Raw genomic sequence first — 19945 nt, forward strand, 5'->3', positions numbered from 1 at the left:
AGTGGCGACAATTGAAAAGAATTATAAAAACATTAAACTGTTAATTTAAATTAGAATTCTATAAATATGCCAAATCATTACTTTGCTCTCTCTATTAAATTTGCATGGATATAATTTTTTTATTCATAAGTTTCATGTATTGTCGGTTAACTCGATATTAAATCCATGACATAAGAATGTTTTCAGAGAGCGATTCAGAGTGTTGTGGTTGAACATTTCACGGGGTTCTCTGAAATTAGCAAAGCTTGGACATTGTTCGCATATTGTATTTTAAAATATGACTAAAATATTAAAAATACTATGTCCAGATGTCACATTTATGTTTTATTTTTAAACTAAATATCATTCATATTAATTTTAGGACACTATACCGTGTGTCTAGTATTGGCCCAACAGACGCTCTGATGTTAATTTCCTTTAAAACGTATGATTAATGCACAGATCAATTTACCAATTTTGATGTGATTTGGTGTGTAATATAAATCAGAAACACGTATACACACAGTCATATCATTGTAGCCTATAGTGTTACATCATCGCAAGTCAGATTAGATTTCTTTAGAGTCTGATGACGCGACGAAAAATAAGTATTGTGGTTAGGAAGTGAGACAATCCAATTATAGAGCAGTCAACTGTATGTAAAGGATCTAGGCTCGGGCATAGGGACACGTAGTATTTTTTGCATTGTTGCTCTCAAAATATAATGAAAGTTTTGACTTGAATATATTCCTCTACCAATATCTAAAACATAAGGCCAAATAAAAAAGAAGGTTGCTTGGTTCCCGTTACCCGACCCCACCAAGTTTTCCACGCCGACCCTAAACTTTTCTTTACATATTCAAGAGAAAAAAAAGAAGAAAATCGCGAAAATTGTGAAGTCTCGCAAGAAATAGTTGGAGCCCTCTGACGGTGAGCTGAGGCTGAGACTAACTTAATATATGCTACCAGTACAGTTGATGTTTATAAAACGTGACTCGTACAATTAACATATAACCACTAACGTCTCTACATTACATACCAGCAAGATTCGTGCAATTGTACGATTGGTGGTGTTCTACAAATAAATATCAGTGGCAATAAACCAATTACATTTATGAATATGTCAATTGGTTGTTCGTCTTTAAATCGCTGTGACGTAAACTTGAAGAAAAGGAGGCGACGCAGCTACACCATGTACTACAAGTGAGCGTAAACTCCATCGAAGACACTTACCCACATGTTTACATCACTGTAGCTATAGCTGGCAAACTCTAAATATACAATTTTTGGAATCTCATATTTGACATGGATACATGATAATATAACATATATAGTGCAGCTGATCATTTCAATGGTCCTACTTCAAATGACACACTGATGACAACGTCATACACTCATGTAAAAATATTTAATCAAGTTTAACAAAGCATTAAGTTTACATGTATCTCACAGTAGTGGTATTTAAATATATCTTTAGTTGACTTATGCACATGTACCCAAATAGAATTGTCAATTTTCTATACAGTTGTAATATAAGGCTATATATTATTTATTATCTTCCATATTGTTTATCTCATTCCAACGAAAACTATAGCGTTCTTTTCACAGTTCATTGTCAGCTATTATATTCAATTCAAGGATGGGCCATTCTTGCACACTGGAGCTGTTTAATGTCGTCCGCGACCATGACTGCGAAATAACGATGTCGTCGTTCTGGATGGTGCCGTAAAAGAGACTGTGTGATTTACGACGACGACGACGAGGATGATGATGATGATTCAGAACAATGGCGTTAGTTATTTCCAAAAATAGTATCGTTTTGGGGAGCAGACACCAGTGACGGTATAATCATTTTCCGTAAATATTCGTATTTGATACCTAAATAACGTTAATCATTTTATATATCATGGCCGGCCATCCCTGAATAGATTATTAGCCCACAAGTTACTGTGTTTCTTCTTATTGTTGGTGACCATCTGATCAACAAAATACCAAACATGTTTCCATGTGATACAGGACACCAAACACCATAAAATCGGATGTGATGAGAGCATATACTAAGAAGCAAACGTGATGGTATATCTTTTCTGTACATAACACACAAATGCCAGAAAGGGTGTGCTTCTCTTCAAAAATAATCACAACTACACTACATTTTAAAGTTGCATATAACTAGAACAATAAACAATTCAAGATAAAATAGTAAAAGTGAATGGATTTCTATAGCTTTGTGACTCAAGGTGCTTTGAGGTTACGAGCAAGGGGTAGAGTTCCAGTCATATGGAGTCTTCTACGATGTAGTAGTTGTATGTGTATTTTAATTTTGTTAGTGCTGCTCCTAACAAGCTTAGCGAACCCCTCATACAAAAGGGATGTAATAAATAAATAAATAAATCAATAATAAATAAATAAATAAATAAATAAATAAATAAATAAATAAATAAATAAATAAATACCCTCGTCTTTCAGTTGTTTTTTTTTTTAAATTCGGTGTGAAGTTACTCCAGATGGAATGGCTAATTTTTTTTAATTAAATAGCACAGAAAAAGACGATAAAAATAATGTCTCCATTACTGTGAAACAAATGCTATCACGTGATTAAACGAAGGAAATACAATACACTGTAAATAGCTCAGGTTCTAGATGACGCATGCGCATCGTCGTAAAGCACACTGTCCAAGACACACCATCACTTGACTTTTCGATGAGTCACAAAACTGAGAAAAATAAACTCAGTTGGTTTAATTTGCGAGAATGAGATGAGGACGATACATACATGGATTTAAATATATTAAGCTGGTAAATAAAATGTAGGACTCTGTGACTTAGATATGGGAAGCCGTTCAGGCCAAAGTATTTTTTTTATTTTAGCTATAGTATTTTATATTTTTCGTACTTACAAACTAATTTATATATAATTGAAAGTCAAAATATATTTTTTGTTAAAGTTATTTCATTTTATTTTTTTTTCTCTCAACTTTTTTTTTTTGGCCGAGTCTGCTGACACGAACCACATTTTATTTTTAACCACTGAAGACATTATTTTTAGATATCAACAACAGTGTCTAATATTAGCGTAATCAACGTAATTAACATAATGTCTAACGTTATAATGTGGACGCCTTTATTGGCAAATTTTCATTGGAAAAAAGACTAATATATAAATAAAAAAGTAAATAAATATATAAATAAATAAATAAATAAATAAGTAAATAAATAAATAAATAAATAAATAAATAAATAAATAAATAAAAATGAATGCAATAGTGAACGTCTAGTAAATTAAATATAGATGTGTAGGTTTGTGCGTTCGTCCGTTCTATAGCCGGCCTGTACTCACGGTTTATTGCGAACTGTCGAGATACAGCCGAGTCGTTAGCTTGTCGTACTAATAAATCCCTAGACAACGAAGCAAAAACACAGATCATTATGTAAACAAGCTATCCCTTCTACAGTTTGCCGTTTGCAATTTCGAAAGAATGCGGTCCGACGAGTCTGGGTGTTGGACGTCAATGCATACACGAAATTTGATAACTTAGATAAGCTAACGAAAAAAAATTACAATAAATGAAAACTGAATGTAACTCAAAAGTTCGATGTTTTTCCGATTCTTTATCGTATTATTCCAATAGCCTTTTACAAAATGTTGCCAGTAATAATATATGTGTATTGCATATAAAGGGAAAAAGACATGATCGGACTTGGAATCGAAACACGTACACGCACGCATTGTAACGGTACGGATCCTAACAATAACATCATATATTTTATTCATTAATTACGTATACGATGTAGAAATATTAATAGTAATGAAAATAACACCGCCAAGCATGAGGTGGGAAATTTCCATCAGCATGTCACGTGACAAAACGTTCTGCGAAGTTACTGGTATGTGCAATATCGTTAGTTGTCAGCGATGATCTTTCAATAGAAATCTTCAAGCTGTTTATATGGAACGCAATGTGGTCACGTGATCGACCGATTTAACTATTTTTTCTTCCAAGAAAGATCGCTATCATGTAAGTTTTCCTCGACTACAGTTTAACTTCATGCCGATCTGTTGATTTATTTTCCCCACAAACGTTGCAAACGGCGAGCATGCGTATTTTTCACCTTCACACTTTTTTATTTTTTGCAAAAACGTTATTAAAAAAAAACGAGGAAGGGAACAATATTCAGCTTCAGAAGCAGAAAAATGGACATCGAAAAGAAATAAAGAGTGCAAGAACAAAACAAACCCCCCCCCCCTCCTTCTATGATAACAGTAAGATCAGAACCGTAACAGTTGAAAAGGTCTAGAGAGTTCTACAGTCACATGACGTAATCAGAGTCTAGTCTCCTGCCCGAGTCAACGGTTCACTTACCGGTCATTTGCGGACGATGTGTGTCGTGAGGTGGGGGTCGGGCATATTCCTCATAATTTATCATAATAATTATACAAAGTTAGTGCAATACACAGATGAGTTGACATAAGTAACATAATTTGACGGCAAAACACGTGTTGATATCATTTCACATAATAGCGTAAGCCTAACAAAAAAAATTGTGTGGTTCTGATTACCCTCAATTTTAGAATAGGTGGGGTACGTAGATTTTTTTTATATCTATATTACATATGTTTTTCATATTTGAGTGTCTAGTTCAGGTAGTTATGTTTTCCGTTGTTTTCCATATGGTCTCTGTGTTTTTGGTTTCATCTCATCAGATGTACAGTCATTACAGATTGGTCTTTTTAAGTCGATGTCAGTTTCCGCATCCCCTATTTCTCGTGAGACTTCACAATTTTAGCGATTTTACTATGTTTTCCTGCAATAAGTTGGAAAAGAGTAGGGTCTGCAGTGAAAAACTAGGTGGGGTCGGGTAACCGGAACCAAACAATTTTTTCTAGGCCGACGTGACCGGCGAAACACTGGAGTATGTAAACAAGCAATTGTTGAGATTTTTATGCAGTGGAAAAAAAACTATAGCGTTGGTCATCTTAAGTTCACACTAAATGAGAAATCGTCACGATGATATGATATTACACTATGCTATCACTCGTAAAATATCACCCGTGTCCTGAGTTCGCGCACACGTTCTAGACCTAGTGTTTTCCCGTTGTTTTCCTCTACGCGTTACGTCATGGGAAGTGAAACATTTCAACAACTGCGACCTCCAAACCCAGGGTCGCTGCAGAGGATATCGGCACTGACGAATGAAACTTATCTGCAAACTATGCAGAAGTAGTGATACCAAGAAATGACATGAATCAGAGGAAATGTCAAATCTTGGGGAAGGGATAGGGATGGGGTGGGGTGGGGTACTTGCTAAGATATAAAAGTCATGAACTCGGAAGATCTGAAACAACAAAATGGAGGTATACATTACATGTAATACTGCAAGAAAGCTTGGAAAGACAAACTTTGTTGTAAGTAACAAAAAGGGGTGGGGCAGTAAATTTACATTCACAGCTATATATGAACACTTTGACTGTCGACAGTCGCTCGCGCCTTTTTTCCTACGTTTATCCCGAGATATCAACATGCGATTATAGTAGTGTTGCGCCGGATCGGAGCGCGGCGACGACTTAAGTTTAGATAAAACAGGAAAAAAAAGGCGCGAGCGACTGTCGACAGTCTAATGAACACTGTTCGTTTCATTCTCTCTTATACTGTAATGTTTATCGGAGACGTTGTCAAGTCTGACTTTATGACTGTTTTATTTCACTAACCAAACTATTATGATATTGTTGTTATTAATCTAGAATTAATAAGCTATAAATATATTTTGATAAGGTCAATGTGTTATGACATTTAATAAATCGTTATGGTTTTATTGGATTTTAGTAAATAGCTATATCGTAATTATAAATTTGAGATGCTTAGAATTTCGCTGTCTTATTTCTGATGAATGGGTTTGACTGTCAGTGTGATATGTGACGTCAGAATACTTGCGGGTTGACTGTTAGTGTATGTGTGATATGTGTATTTTTCAGTCGTCTGGGTAATCAAGCCTTTCGTCACAAGGTCATTTAATAGTATTACCAAGCAAATTGCAGTCCCAAGTCGATCTGTAAAACCACACCGGGGTGTCAAGTCATAGTCATTGATTGTCAAACTAAAAATAGAGAATTTCTATATTCATGACAATTTACCTATACAACTGAAATGAGGATGTTTCTTCCAAGATTCAAGAACGATTGACACCGACATCAACAATAATATTCTAATTTTGTATTTCTTCATTGGATTGTATAGTCTGATAATCACTGTTAATTAAATGGGAAATACAGCTCCCCAATAATATCTTACTAAGTATTGCACCAACCTATATATATAAATATATTCAAATGGAAATTCATCTATGTTGATAAACCATAGTATTCAATTTAACTTTTGTTAATTTCAGGTAAAATTTTCAACTTTCAAGTTGTATTGGAACAAAAGTTAAATTGAATAATATATATATATATATATATATATATATATATATATATATATATTATTCAATATTATTATATATATATATATATATATATATATATATATATATATATATATATATATATATATATTATATAAACTTAAACTTCATACGAATGGTATGAGTCGTTACTCGGAATTTCGTGCTTCCTCAGCGATCATCAGGAAGCGTGAAACTTCTGAGTAACGACTTACAACATCCTTATTGTTGGTCTCAGTATACTGCTCTGCTAATATAATAACATTGCATCGAGCACTGTCCTCTCCTGAGACACTTTAATATACAGTATATATATATATATATATATATATATATATATATATATATATATATATATATATATATATATATATATATATATATATATATATATATATATATATATAATCCCATCTTTCAAAAGGTACGTAGGTACTCGATGACACTAGTCTAGTCCCTGTATGGTATCTTTACGATTTATACATCTACTCATGTTGATATCCAAACTACGGTGCCGGTGCGCGGTGACACGTGTACGGTGTACGTGTAGACTTATAATACATGTACAAATATATCTCGTAATACGAGGTAACTAACGAAAGCACAGTACTATCAAATTACATGTATCAATGCTATCATTCATGTGGTGCACCGATTTATCAAGGCGATGTCGTAACCTTGGATACGGATGGACAAGCACCACAAAAACCACACCACAATTCGATAATGAATGAACCGTGTAAACACACAAAATTCAAGACAAACGAATAGTTAGAGATATTTAACTTTTAAAAAATACCGACATTTAATGAGATAAGGGTACATCCGGCTTAGAAGTACAACGTGTGAGACCATATCCATACTGAAAATCGTGAGAACCATTGATGGACAACGGAATACTGCTAAATAACATTGCAATAAATTGTTAATGTTATCGATAGAATTACGAAAAGGCTGGTAAAACTTACAACTTTGGTATAAACTTATGCAGTTATATATATCGTGACTATAATATTATATTTGGTATCATTGTATCAATATAATTGACAAAATATGGGCCATAAAAAGCTAGCGTTCAAACACCTTGTCTATTGTGCTCACCACATTCCATACCACACTCTGAAAGGCCAACCGCGCATTCTTTACAAATCCAAAACAAAGGGCGCTTTACATAAACCAAAACCAAATTGTAAGTTTCCCGCCAAAAGCCTGCATTGACCTATGCAATGTTGACAAATCGCATGTAACGGTATACGCGGTATACACGTATATCAAAAGAAAGTGTCATGGCCACGGCAGGGCACCGCCCATCCATACCTAGTACCCGGCATATAAATCCACGTGTTCGATCGGAGGAGCAACGACCACAAACTTTAGATGACTAAAATCTAGTAAACTTCCTCTGTATAATTCTTATCATACGCGATAAAATGACTGAACAAATATGAACATAAAACCTGACGTCACAGGCTAAATCCTCGGCGCGTTACTAATAAACATATTGGTAATGTATTTAGTGTCATTGATGTGCTAGTCGTGGCAGAATGCCAAGCATGCCTGGTAGCGGGAAATTTCCATCACACGGAGGAAAGTAAGGCGCTCCTAGACTAATACATTATAGAATATGCAAATTAGGACAATTTGTAAGGATTTTCTGGGCATGCACACACGATATAGCTGATAGTGAAAGTGAACGCGCTCAATTAATTGTACGGAATTCGATTTTTACGAAAATAACGAATTAACCGAATTTAGTATATTCTGTAGCAAGAAAAAGAGAACAAATCTAACACGTGACAAAAATATTCCCTTTTCGTTTATCCCCATAATAAGACATTTTATATCTTACAGACAATATGGATTTTTATTTTAAAAATATCTAAAGGCAAATATTCAAATCTGTGTGAAAAATGTGTAGGGTACATTAGAATTATATCAACTTTATGTATTTCTTTTATGTACTACATATTGAGATGTTCAAACTTTTAAAATATACTAATTTTCACGTCAAATTCAAATTGCTGGCAATACAAAAGTTTGTACAGATTACACACTGTATTACACTGTTTTGATTTTGTTTCAACTATACCGTTATGAAAGAAAAAGTAATATTTTACAATTCACAACTATGAAATAAATACAGGATTTGACTATTTAAAGGTTGGTATTAATTCCATGAGTTGGAAAATAACATAATGATTTCAAAAAAAGAAGTTCGATAATTTTATAGCAGTGATGTGTATGTAAACAAAACTTTTTGAACGGAACAACCTTCTGTGAAAAGGCCACTAAATGTTAACATTATTAATCATACAAACCTGGAAATATATTTTCATTCAGAAAGTGGCCTTGTGAGTCCACTTTTACCGATGTACTTTCACTGGACATTCTGCAGGGACCCCAATTTATAAGCTGAAGTTCACACGAGGATTTGAGTCAAATATATCATTGAAATTACAACATTCCGTTAAGTTGACTAAGTTTTATCAAAAATAAGGTAAAATAATAGGGAAATTCTTAAAATACGATGCAAAATATGTCGCTTAATTTACACTCTTTACGACCCTCTTACCTCGCTAAAATGGAATGATCCGAAACCCGCGAAACATAAATTAGCATAATAGTATACACAGTGTCTGTCTTTGTTGTAGTAGCACATGCCTCGTGAACAGGGCGATAGCGACAGTACAGAAACACTCTAGAAGAAAATAAAAACATGGAGACTTCAACGAAACATACCGATGTCTACATTGAAGACAAAATGGACGGCCACACAACTGACGAAGAAAAACAGGAAGATGATGTGCCAAAGGAAGAAGAGCGTGAACAGTGGGTTGGAAAAGCTGACTTCGTTCTCGCTTTGATTGGTTTCTCTGTCGGTTTAGGAAATATTTGGAGATTCCCATATCTATGCTACAAAAACGGTGGAGGTAAGAACACTTCTTCGTAATGTATAGTTTCCAAGCGGAATTTTGTGCATCAGCTGAAGAGAGTCAGTTATTTGGGAATTTTAGATCGATGACTGGAATACATTCGCTTTTCATGTAATCTGGGATCACGTGGGGCGAAAAGCATGCGGCCTGTCGATTTTTTTCGCACTATTTACACGGTTACCAAAATAGCCAAACATTTGTGTACCTGTAGGGTTAATATGCACATGTTCACAGTTAATGATATTTTTCGTTGCAAAAGTTGACCTTTTTGATAAGTGGGATGTAAAAAATACACTCCCCTTTCCGGTATGTACATACTTGGCTAACGCGATTTGCATTTTGCCGGCCGGGGCATCATTTAGCCGGTCTCTACAGCTCTGGTTGATTTACGACACAATGTTTCGGGTTTCGTCTCTTTCGTCTGTATAAATTTTAGTGTCAAACGAAACAACCTGTTTCTTTTTCATGAAACCGGCCTTTTTCGCGCTTTCTCTTTCCCTTATACTGGGACATGGTCAATTTTATTGTGAGAGCGCGACGAGTGTGAAGCTACCATCATATTCATATTCATATTCACTTTCAAAAGTTGACCTCTAGCTCAATGTGAATATGATGATAGCTTCACACGTTCATCATCAGATTCGAAGTCTTCCGAATGGGTACGAACAAGCGTTCGGCAAATCACATAAATCCTTCATTGGCAGGTTGAAATCATGTGATTGTAGTTACTTTTCACTTGATTTGCGTGGATTTGCATGCTTTCTTCTCATTTTTGCCAGAGTATCCAATTTGCACCATGAATTATTGTTGTCATGGACCATAATTTTTACAATCGATTGCGTTGACCCTCCCCGATCAAGGGAACTACATTGTGATAATTGTGGTCTTGACAACACCATTTCACCAGTGTAAGTGTTAAGTAGGGTTTCAAAGATAGCGACACTTCGGGAAATCAAAACACACCCAGCCAAGCCGTATTTTATTACATTACTCACACAGGTTTTTTGTACATTCAAATATTGATATTTCATTTTCAAAGATATGGGAAAGGCATACTAAACATCCAAATTAGTTTTTTATATGACAACAATAATTCATGGTGCAAATTGGATACTCTGGCAAATCCACGCAAATCAAGTGAAAAGTAACTACAATCACATGATTTCAACCTGCCAATGAAGGATTTATGTGATTTGCCGCGGCCCGAACGCTTGTTCGTACCCATTCGGAAGACTTCGAATCTGATGATGAACGTGTGAAGCTATCATCATATTCACATTGAGCTAGAGGTCAACTTTTGAAAGTGAATATGAATATGAATATGATGGTAGCTTCACACTCGTAGAGCGCGTCAAACCCAGATATCTATGGCCGTTGCATTGTTCACTGGCTGACAACGGTCTTTTCAATGTTCCCCGGGTATTTGCATGCCTAATTTCTATTGAAAGTCGCATTGTAGGGCGTAAAACATGTCGTCTCTCAAAGGCTCAGTTTTGTTGAGACTGATTACTCTGTCATTCCATGGAAAAGTTAGCTACACGACATGACTAATAAAGGTGAAGGGTCAAATATGACAAGTGCATAACATAATCATAAACACGAGACTGCGCAGATCTCGCTTTCTAAAACGATCGCTACGGAATTTTCCACGTTCAGTAGGCGTACACTTGTCTGACATATGTAACATGTTTTATGCGAATTTTGTTTTACGACCAGAGCTAGAATTAGTGAAAAGTAGAAATTATGCACTATTCCCCGTTATATTAATGTTTTCAACATGAAAGTTGGCCTCAGGATAGCCAAGTGTTGTTTGTTGTTGTTTATTTTGAACTGTGTTGTGTTCATTGCATATCATGTTTACAAAATTATGTACGTCAATATTTCTTATTTTTGAGAGATTTTTGACTGAAATTTCTCATTTTTAAAGATTTCATATGAAATTGAAAGTAGAACGACACTTTTAACTTCAGCTGCACTGTGGTTTGACATAAACATTGAGAAAATTTATACAAAATATGGACAGAAACTGAAGTTGAAAGGGTCAGTTCAATTTATATTGTAATTTAGTATGTAATAACTATTTATTACAATAATGAATACCATATTTGGATCATTTGGGAAAGCGATTGGTTCATTGCTGGGAAAAATAGATCTGATGAATAAATGTAAGGGCATTTGCAAGTGTCGTGTTTAGACATTGAACTATTGCTATGTGGTTTCTGAGCACCCCTAAGTTGGAAGTTATGAATGGCCTCAATTTGTGAGAATTGTTTGTGACCAAAACTGTTTTCAACAAAGTGACAACAACAAAAAAGGTTTGGAACCAGCCCAAGTTTTTGTTGTGTTATGACCTCCCAGCCAGTCCACCTAGATGTACTAAGTTTGTAAACAACTTGGCAACAGCATGTTGTGACAAAGATACAGAGCTAAAGTCGATCATATATCAAATTTTGTGTTTCCCATTTTCTTTCATCAATATAGTTTAATCATACATCAACATAAAAAGAAAAACTAATTTCCTTTATTGGGTGTCTATTATTTAAAACCTTGGAATTTCACCCTGGATAAAAAATGTTAAAGAGGAAGGAAGGGTTATTGTCTTGTGTTGAAAGTTCTCGGACTTACTGGTTCCATAAACTGTAGTGTCAAGGTGAAGTAGTGTGTGTAGTGTTTACTTGGGTCTTGTTTGTTGGGCAATATTTGTTACTGATAAATGTGAATGGTAGTACATTGCCCTGTGTGTTCCCATCACAAGATGTCAAATATTACAGGCATGTTATCATCTAATATGGTAAAGTTGAAGTGGGAGTGGTCCCTGTAAAATGTAAAATAGTTTTGTCAAGTCATGCGTTGTTTGTTTTTTATATGGTCTTGTGTGATAGATTGGAGCTCAAGAACTTGTTAGCTAGAAACGTGATGTTTTGTGTAAAACTTTTCATCAGTGTTGTATAAGATATTCATGAAAATTCTTGGGTCATAACTGGAGTATGCCATTTGCATTTACAAAGTAAGTTTGTGAAGAAAGTACAGTTTAATGTAAACTTGGTGGTTTATGGTAACTAGTCAAATATTTGGGTCACATGGGGAGAGAGATCACCTTGTATTATAATCATTCTCCAGGTTGTTAAAACTTGTTCATACAGGTCCAGCAAGTAGTACTGCACTAGAAGGACAAAAAACATTTGATTATTACAGGATTTCTTTACAAAGATGGGATTACTTTGTAAACTTTAGGGAGTTTCTTTTACCAAGTGTACGCTTGTCGGAATGGAGAATATTTGGTTTGAATGTATGAGTTGGCTTTCATTCGCTACATTGTACATTACCATGGATCAATCAACGCCGTTAAAAGTTCTTATCCTCACCTGTGTTTGAACTGTGGGATTGCTTGAATATGTCATGTTCTGTGTTCACATTAATTTATGAATGTGTGTGAACCAAACAGATCTTTCTTTGTCAGTAGGAAATTAATTTCATAGTTTGTATTTATGTTGAAACCCGAACACAGATAAATAATTTCAGGGTTTGGGTCTATCACCTCCAATATGCAATGGGTAGATACATGACCTGCCCAGAAGTTGATAAATATGGTCAATGTTTTATTGTTCTTATCGCGTCCCCTTGTCATGAACTGTCTCCTTATTTGAGCCTGTCTGAGTGTACTTGTTCTACAAAGGTGAGAGTGTCTGTGTGTTTCACACTATTTCATCTGTGGCTGTCGAATGCTCAAATTTGTGAAGTGGAAATGGAAAATTCCACGAGAGCTGATGACCACGTGTTTGGTTGTTCGTTGCAAGTTTGTCATTTCCTAATGTTATTATGTTGGAAACATGCCATGTGGTCTTTGTACGCAGGAGTAGATGTAAAACTAAAATATGGACGGTCATATGTTTGTTTTGTTTCCTGGTTTGTATGGTTACTGTATGAGGAGGAATTGAAATGTTTCATTTTTGCATGATTTGCCACTATCAGGTGTAAAATATGAAGTGAAAATAATCCTTAAATGTGACAGAAAAGTCATCTGAAATAAGTTGTAAGTTTGCAGTGAAATAGTACGATAAATCTTGTACAGGAAAATATACAGTTTCTGGGACTATACAGTTCACAGCAAGAGATCTAGCCAAGTGTGTATGATTCAAAGCAATAAAACCAAAGTGTTCAAATGTTTTGTATAATTTTGGCGCCAGAGAAAGAGAAGTATATATGCTTGTGTTGAGATAAGGAATGACAAGAGTTTGTGTTTGTCAACAGTGTCACTGTTATCTTCTGAGTTTGTAAGGATATCATAATTACAGTCAAGTATTTATATAAAGTGTTTGATACCCTAGTACTATGGTCTTATCATTTCGATTGGCTTTATACCAACTTTTCTTATCATCTTAGTTGGATTTGATGTCTCCTTATCTCTAGTTGATAAAACTACATACCATTAGATGTACTACTAGCATGTCTGCATAGGCAGTGTAGGTAGTTTCATTGTTGATTTGGTAACTATGGCGAGGTACGAATTGCTCCTCTTTCTCAGCAGAGGTGGTTTTAGCCGAGTGCCTTCCCTTGTGGATTGATGGCTGTAGTTACAAATGTATTGCCTGCACATGAAAGGGGCCTGACCTGACATGTGATGTGATGTCATACCATACCATATTGTGCATGTTGTAGTTAGGTGTGGGTACTGTAATATGTACACTCACTGGAATGGATGCATGGTTGGTCACACGCCCACGCAAAGACACCAGCCTGTCAAAAATTAACAGCAGTGATACAACAAATACTATACTGTAAGTTTGATATTAAATTGATTGTAAACACAAAAAAAAAACTAGGCTATGGTGTCCTGACACAGTTTAGGGTTAGATAGTACATGTATATCATTTGACCTGGATGTACAGTGTACAATGTAAATAAACAGTAACTTGGGGCTCTGGGTTAAAATGACCAAAATATCTTAAACATACTGTGTACTGAAGCCAGTTTGCCAAAGATTTTTAATGTGATAGTGTATTTTCACTTTGCCCTCATCAACTGATAGAGATTTTGATTTGAGTTGGAATAAAAAAATTGTTTAAATTCCTGTGGTTTCGTTGGAATGTTATCCATGGTAAAAGGGATAGGCGGGAGCAAGGTTCTAGAGATGGGCAAGATATTCACGTTAGCATGGCTGTGGTTGGCCACAATATTTGAGGCCCTTCTAATGATGTTGAACACGAGGGGAAGGCATGATGGGGAAGGCATTATTAATTTCTAGAAGACAGTTCTCCATGTGTGATTCATTGCTTAATGTCCAAGATCTCCCAATGGTGTGAATCACAGAGGTCAATAAAATGACTAATTTAAAGGAAAAGTTAATTCATGAATGAAGAGATGGTCTTCTCTAGGATATCGGAGTCAGTATTAGTAATAACATTGCATTGTATATAACTCATTCGACCCGGGGTCATCAGTTGTAAGTCAGTGTTAATTAAAATAATCTCTCCAATGGTTTATACTCATGTTAAAACATGCCAGATTCTCATAATAATAGAAATTACACATGGCAGTAATGTTATATTAATATCCCCTGTGTACTAATTTACATATGAATAGGTTAATTTGCATAGTCACATGATATCATGCATTCAATAGCCAGTTCTTCCTGTATTAAAAGTAAAAAACGTGATTTACTCCGAATTACTGTAAATCTGTAACCAGCTGCTGTTAGTAAAAATAATCATGTTATTGAAATAAGTTGAAACTAAAACAATACACTGTGTAACAGCTTTGCTAATGAGAAATGTGAGATTTAGAGTGGGGAAAAAATTGAATTTGTAGTTTGATACATTTGTGAAATTTCACTTTGGATACAGTGTATTCACTTTACAAGTTGTAGCAATTCTGACTGTAATTTGCATACTTTGTAGAAAGCATGATACGAAGGCATGGTTGTAAATAGAAGCATGGAAGTAGATTATTTCAATATCTAGATGTAGATAGTCCAAACTGAGTTTAGCTGTGTGGAGGTCAAACCAATGTTATCTGAGTTATGAAGCTGTCCTTGACTTGTCTCAGTCTGTCCTTGAGTTAGAGAGGTTGTCATACATCACTAACTAGAAAGGTACATGTCTCTCTCTAGCAGGTCATGGAATCCCTAAAGTCATCCGAGAGGCTAGAGCAAAGTACCTGTGTGTGTCATCAATTTTGACCAGTGGGGAGATGATAAATAAGTACATTGTTTGTCATGCATTCTATTGAATGTTACTTCTGTTACTCTATCCCATAATTTATTCATTACTTGTGACTTGACATGTACACGTAGATGTCCTTGGCTATGCAGTATAATCACTACTAATCTGGAATATGTGCCCTCCTTACATGGTCACTCATGGAGTGTTTTAATTTTTAAAAAGAGGGGGGGGGGGGAAAAATAAATGCCCAACGTTTGTAGTAAATGTGTTAGATAACCTTGCAGCTATACTCTTTCCTGTGAAGAGAAGACTGTTTCTTGAAATTGGCTTCATTCTCAGTCATGTTATGGACTTCAAATATTGCCCAAGAAGTGAAATTCTTTTCTAAAAGTTCTTGCAGAAGAATTGAACACAATAGTGCATGCAAGGACCTGTATTTTAAGGTTGTGGCTAGAAATGGCAATCTTTAATTGGTAACATAGTCTATAGAAATCAGTTGATGTGTGGTTTTTAAGGTGTGGCAATTTCAATTTCTGCTCACCAGATTTCCACCCCAATGCACACACACATATGACTAGAGTGTTTGTCATTGTCAGATACTTCAGAATCAGACACAGGTGATTCTAAAGTGTGACTGTTTACCTAGTCAATGTGGCGAGGGTCTGAGAGGGGAGGTAATGTATGCAGTGAGACTAAAATGTGGCCTAAATACCTGTCCTGCAGGTCTAGAGCTTGATGACTGTGAACCACAACTGTCTTTTTTTATGTGATCGCATTGATAAATGTATGAATTGTGTAGGCCTGCTATGAATGACTGGTTTTGAATTCCACGAGTGACCTTCTGTAGTGTATTCGGCAAAGAATGACCTCAGGAAGGAACCTGGTGAAAGATGGTCAAATGAATGTAACCAAGGTTTTAGCTTGGGAAGTCTTTCTAGGCGTAATTATCATGAATCCCATTGTTGTGTCCTTAACCATTGATGAAGGCTGAAATTACCACAAAGTGTTACCACAAATTTAAAGCCGGGTTCAAGATTTAGCCCTCCAACCTTAGCATATAGTTGTGTGCAGTATGATGTTCAAGTATATGTACATGACAATGTACAGGAGGAGGTACTGTATTAACCACGCTTTTGTCTAAGGTGTATTTAGAGTCTGGTGACAGAACTTTGAGGTAAAATAAATAAATTTAGCATAAAGTGTTGACATGACAAATTGATTTATGTAATTTAATCAGTTCAGAAGGTGCAATGTAAACATAAAAGTTGATGGCTCACAAAGAAAAAAAATTGAAATAGTATTATTTGTGACATAAGATGTCTGAAGTGGTTCATAGTTCAAGTGTTCTTCAGAATAAACTATATAGGCATTCACTTCATGAGTGTATTTCAGTGGCTGTGTATTTGTGTAAATATGTACTTGCGCACCTGTGCATGCACAATGTAGGTGTGTGTGTGTGTGTGTGTGTGTGTGTGCGTGCATGCGTGGGTGTGTGTCTTTATAAACACTTGTGGCCCAATGATAAAACAATAAAAAAAAAATTTTTGGCCACAATGATGGAAAAACAGGGTATGGTGTCCCCATATACAATGTATGGGCCATAGTAAAGTTTTGTATATTGCAAGTAATTGCTGTTTGTCAGTAGCATGTCAAATTGACTAATTGTACATGTATGCCCATGATGAGTTTGTAAGTTCTCTCCTTCAACCTTGTTAGATTAGGTTTTCAAGAAAATATACTGACAGGGATTCCTACAGTTACAAGTTTAGCTGTGTGCATACATGGCAATCAGTACTGGGTGTTGACGATATTCAGTTCACTTCAGGTAGTTTCTATAAAGGTTAGTCAATGAAACAAATATTTTTGCGTAAATGTGTCTGGTTCGATGAGAAAGAAAGAGCAAAGATAGATTCAAATTGTAAAAGGTACAGACACCTATGAAAACATTCATGTACAGTTATCAATAAGACAGCTGTTGTGTTGGTGTGAATGAAAAAGTGTATAACAAATAGCAAATTCATTGATGTACAGTTTGTATTCAGTGTGTTGAAAGTAAAAAACAAATTGTTTGGAACATGTGCCTGTTTTCCCATGATTACACAAAACCTTTTAGTGTTTGTTTTGAAAGGGTTAGTCTTTTGCTTGACTAGTTATAATAGTGTTATGTAAAAACTGAGGTGTGTTATTGCATTTTAGCACTTTGAATACAGTATATTGGGTAGTGTGTAGGTAGAGCAGAGGCACAAAACTTTGCTCTGTGCAAGAGGTGTGTTAGGGTCAGCAGATTGTGTCTACATGTGTAGTTTGAATAAAACAACTTGTCAATGCCCAATTTGTACATGTACACCTTGGATATTGATATCTGCCAAACATCCATTTCCAGAGTTTTTCGAAGTTATTTGTCTTCGTTTTGTCTCAAAAGTTAGTTATGTTTAGATTCCTCTCTCTTGTAGTTCTAAGCACTACACATTAAGTGGTAGAATTACTGTACATAGAAAGAAAGGAGAGTTCACCTCACACCCCCTCTCCTCTCTTAGTAATGTGGCAAAGTTTGATACATGTAAAGGTTGCAAAGGTCAAAACCAACATGCATGCATGCATGCATGCATGCACGCACGCACACACTGACACTTGCATGTATGTATGATGTACATGCAATACACAAACTTTCATACAACATACACACAACATAAACAAACACATACATACATACATACATACATACATACATACATACATACATACACACATACACACACATACATACATGTATGTATGCATGTATGTCATACACATGTACACACACATGCATGCATACATACATACATACATACATACACACATACATACACACATACATACACACACATACACACACATATACACACATACATACATACATACACACATACATACATACATACACACACACACATATACACACACATACATACACACACACACACACACACACACACACACACATACATACATACAAACTACATATCTTGCATATAAGTTTATCCTAAATGAAATTTACATATCAGTCAGTTCTAAAGTTTGGTATGTGGCATCACATGAAAGTAATAGTGGTTAACGACTATTGATCATTGTTCAATATATTGTGTGGGCTGTAAGTAACAAAAGAAGCCATTAATACATGGCATTGTGTACAAAGAAGTTAGAAAATTCCTCCACTCCAATGTTTGACCATCTCAAGTCAAATATTTCACATTGTCAGACACTTTTCAGAAGCACAAAGTACACTGTAAGAGTGGCTGCCAGCATTGAAGAGAGTAAAGCCATTTTAGTGAATTCAGGATGGTTACGTAACAGATAACACTAGGCTGAGTCATTGATTGAGTTTCAATGTTCAGCATGATGCAGTAAGAAGGGGTTTGGAGAAAGGTCAAATTTTAAAGAGGTCATGCAGATGTAGGATGCTTGACCCAAGTGGGTAGGCATGGCATCAAAATAGACTGATACAGACATTCTTGCCATGCTATCAGCCAGCACTCCTTAATTTAAGATTAATAAGAAGCCTGATAATGGCTAAACAACACATAATGTTACAGTCCATGAATTAACTAGGCAAAGTAGTTGGAAAGATTCAGGAACTAGCCACTGTCCTGAGTCAATTAGCTTTAATGTTAATTATTGTTTATTATTTACACTTACACATTATTATACATTGTTCAGGGTAAAATAAAACAGATTTGGTGCTAATTGCATTTCATCTTGTCTAACAAGCTGAATTAGCGAGTTTTTGCTAAGATGTGGGGGTGGGGGTGGAGGTGGGGGTGGAGATGTCATTGGTGCAGCACCCTTTCCAGGTAAAAACAGGAAACTTTGGCAAATGTTATCTACATCGTGCTCTTTTATCAAAAACAATGAATTTGACACTTCATAACTATGTCTACTCCACGAAATCATTACCAGATTTCTCTTCTTACAAAAGTCTCAATCCCACATTTTATGAATCTTTGTCAATTCTAAAAACCATCTTCAGGTGAAATCCATTTATAAAAGGTAATGGCCATGGCAGGATTAGTTCTATGTAACTTGCTCAATGGACCTAGAATTTTTGAGTTACAAATAAGTCGGGTGTTGTCTAATGCTGACTATGTCAATAGATCTCCACTGACTAGTATTTTGCATAGAGCAAGCACTGGAGCATGACATGGTTACCAGTTCTCAACTTACATGTACATTGAGAGTTTTTGCCTACAGTGTCTTCACAAAGACCTGACCCTGTAGGGACAATAGACCATAGATGAATAGACATGCTATGATCTCTCCTATTGAAATGTACAGTAGTCTACGACGTACCACTTTGTTACAGGGGGTATAGTACAGTATTTTATTGCAATTATATCATACTCTTATTGAAAGTGTACTTTCCACACTGTCTTGTCATTGTATGTAACCAGT

The 19945-nt window shown here is 35.4% G+C and overlaps 1 protein-coding gene across 1 annotated transcript in view; it reads left to right on the top strand.

Annotated features, from left to right (window-relative positions):
- Positions 1–5334: 5334 nt before the first annotated feature.
- Positions 5335–19945, top strand: part of LOC144447974 (sodium- and chloride-dependent taurine transporter-like) — a 36120-nt gene continuing 21509 nt past the window's right edge. The window contains exons 1-2 of the mRNA XM_078138099.1: positions 5335–5386; positions 9072–9350. Of these exons, the coding sequence (XP_077994225.1) occupies positions 9137–9350 (214 nt within the window). The 5' untranslated portion in view covers positions 5335–5386; positions 9072–9136. The remainder of the gene's footprint in view (positions 5387–9071; positions 9351–19945) is intronic.

This window comes from Glandiceps talaboti, chromosome 17 (genome assembly GCF_964340395.1).
Source record: "Glandiceps talaboti chromosome 17, keGlaTala1.1, whole genome shotgun sequence".
Lineage (NCBI taxonomy): Eukaryota > Metazoa > Hemichordata > Enteropneusta > Spengelidae > Glandiceps > Glandiceps talaboti.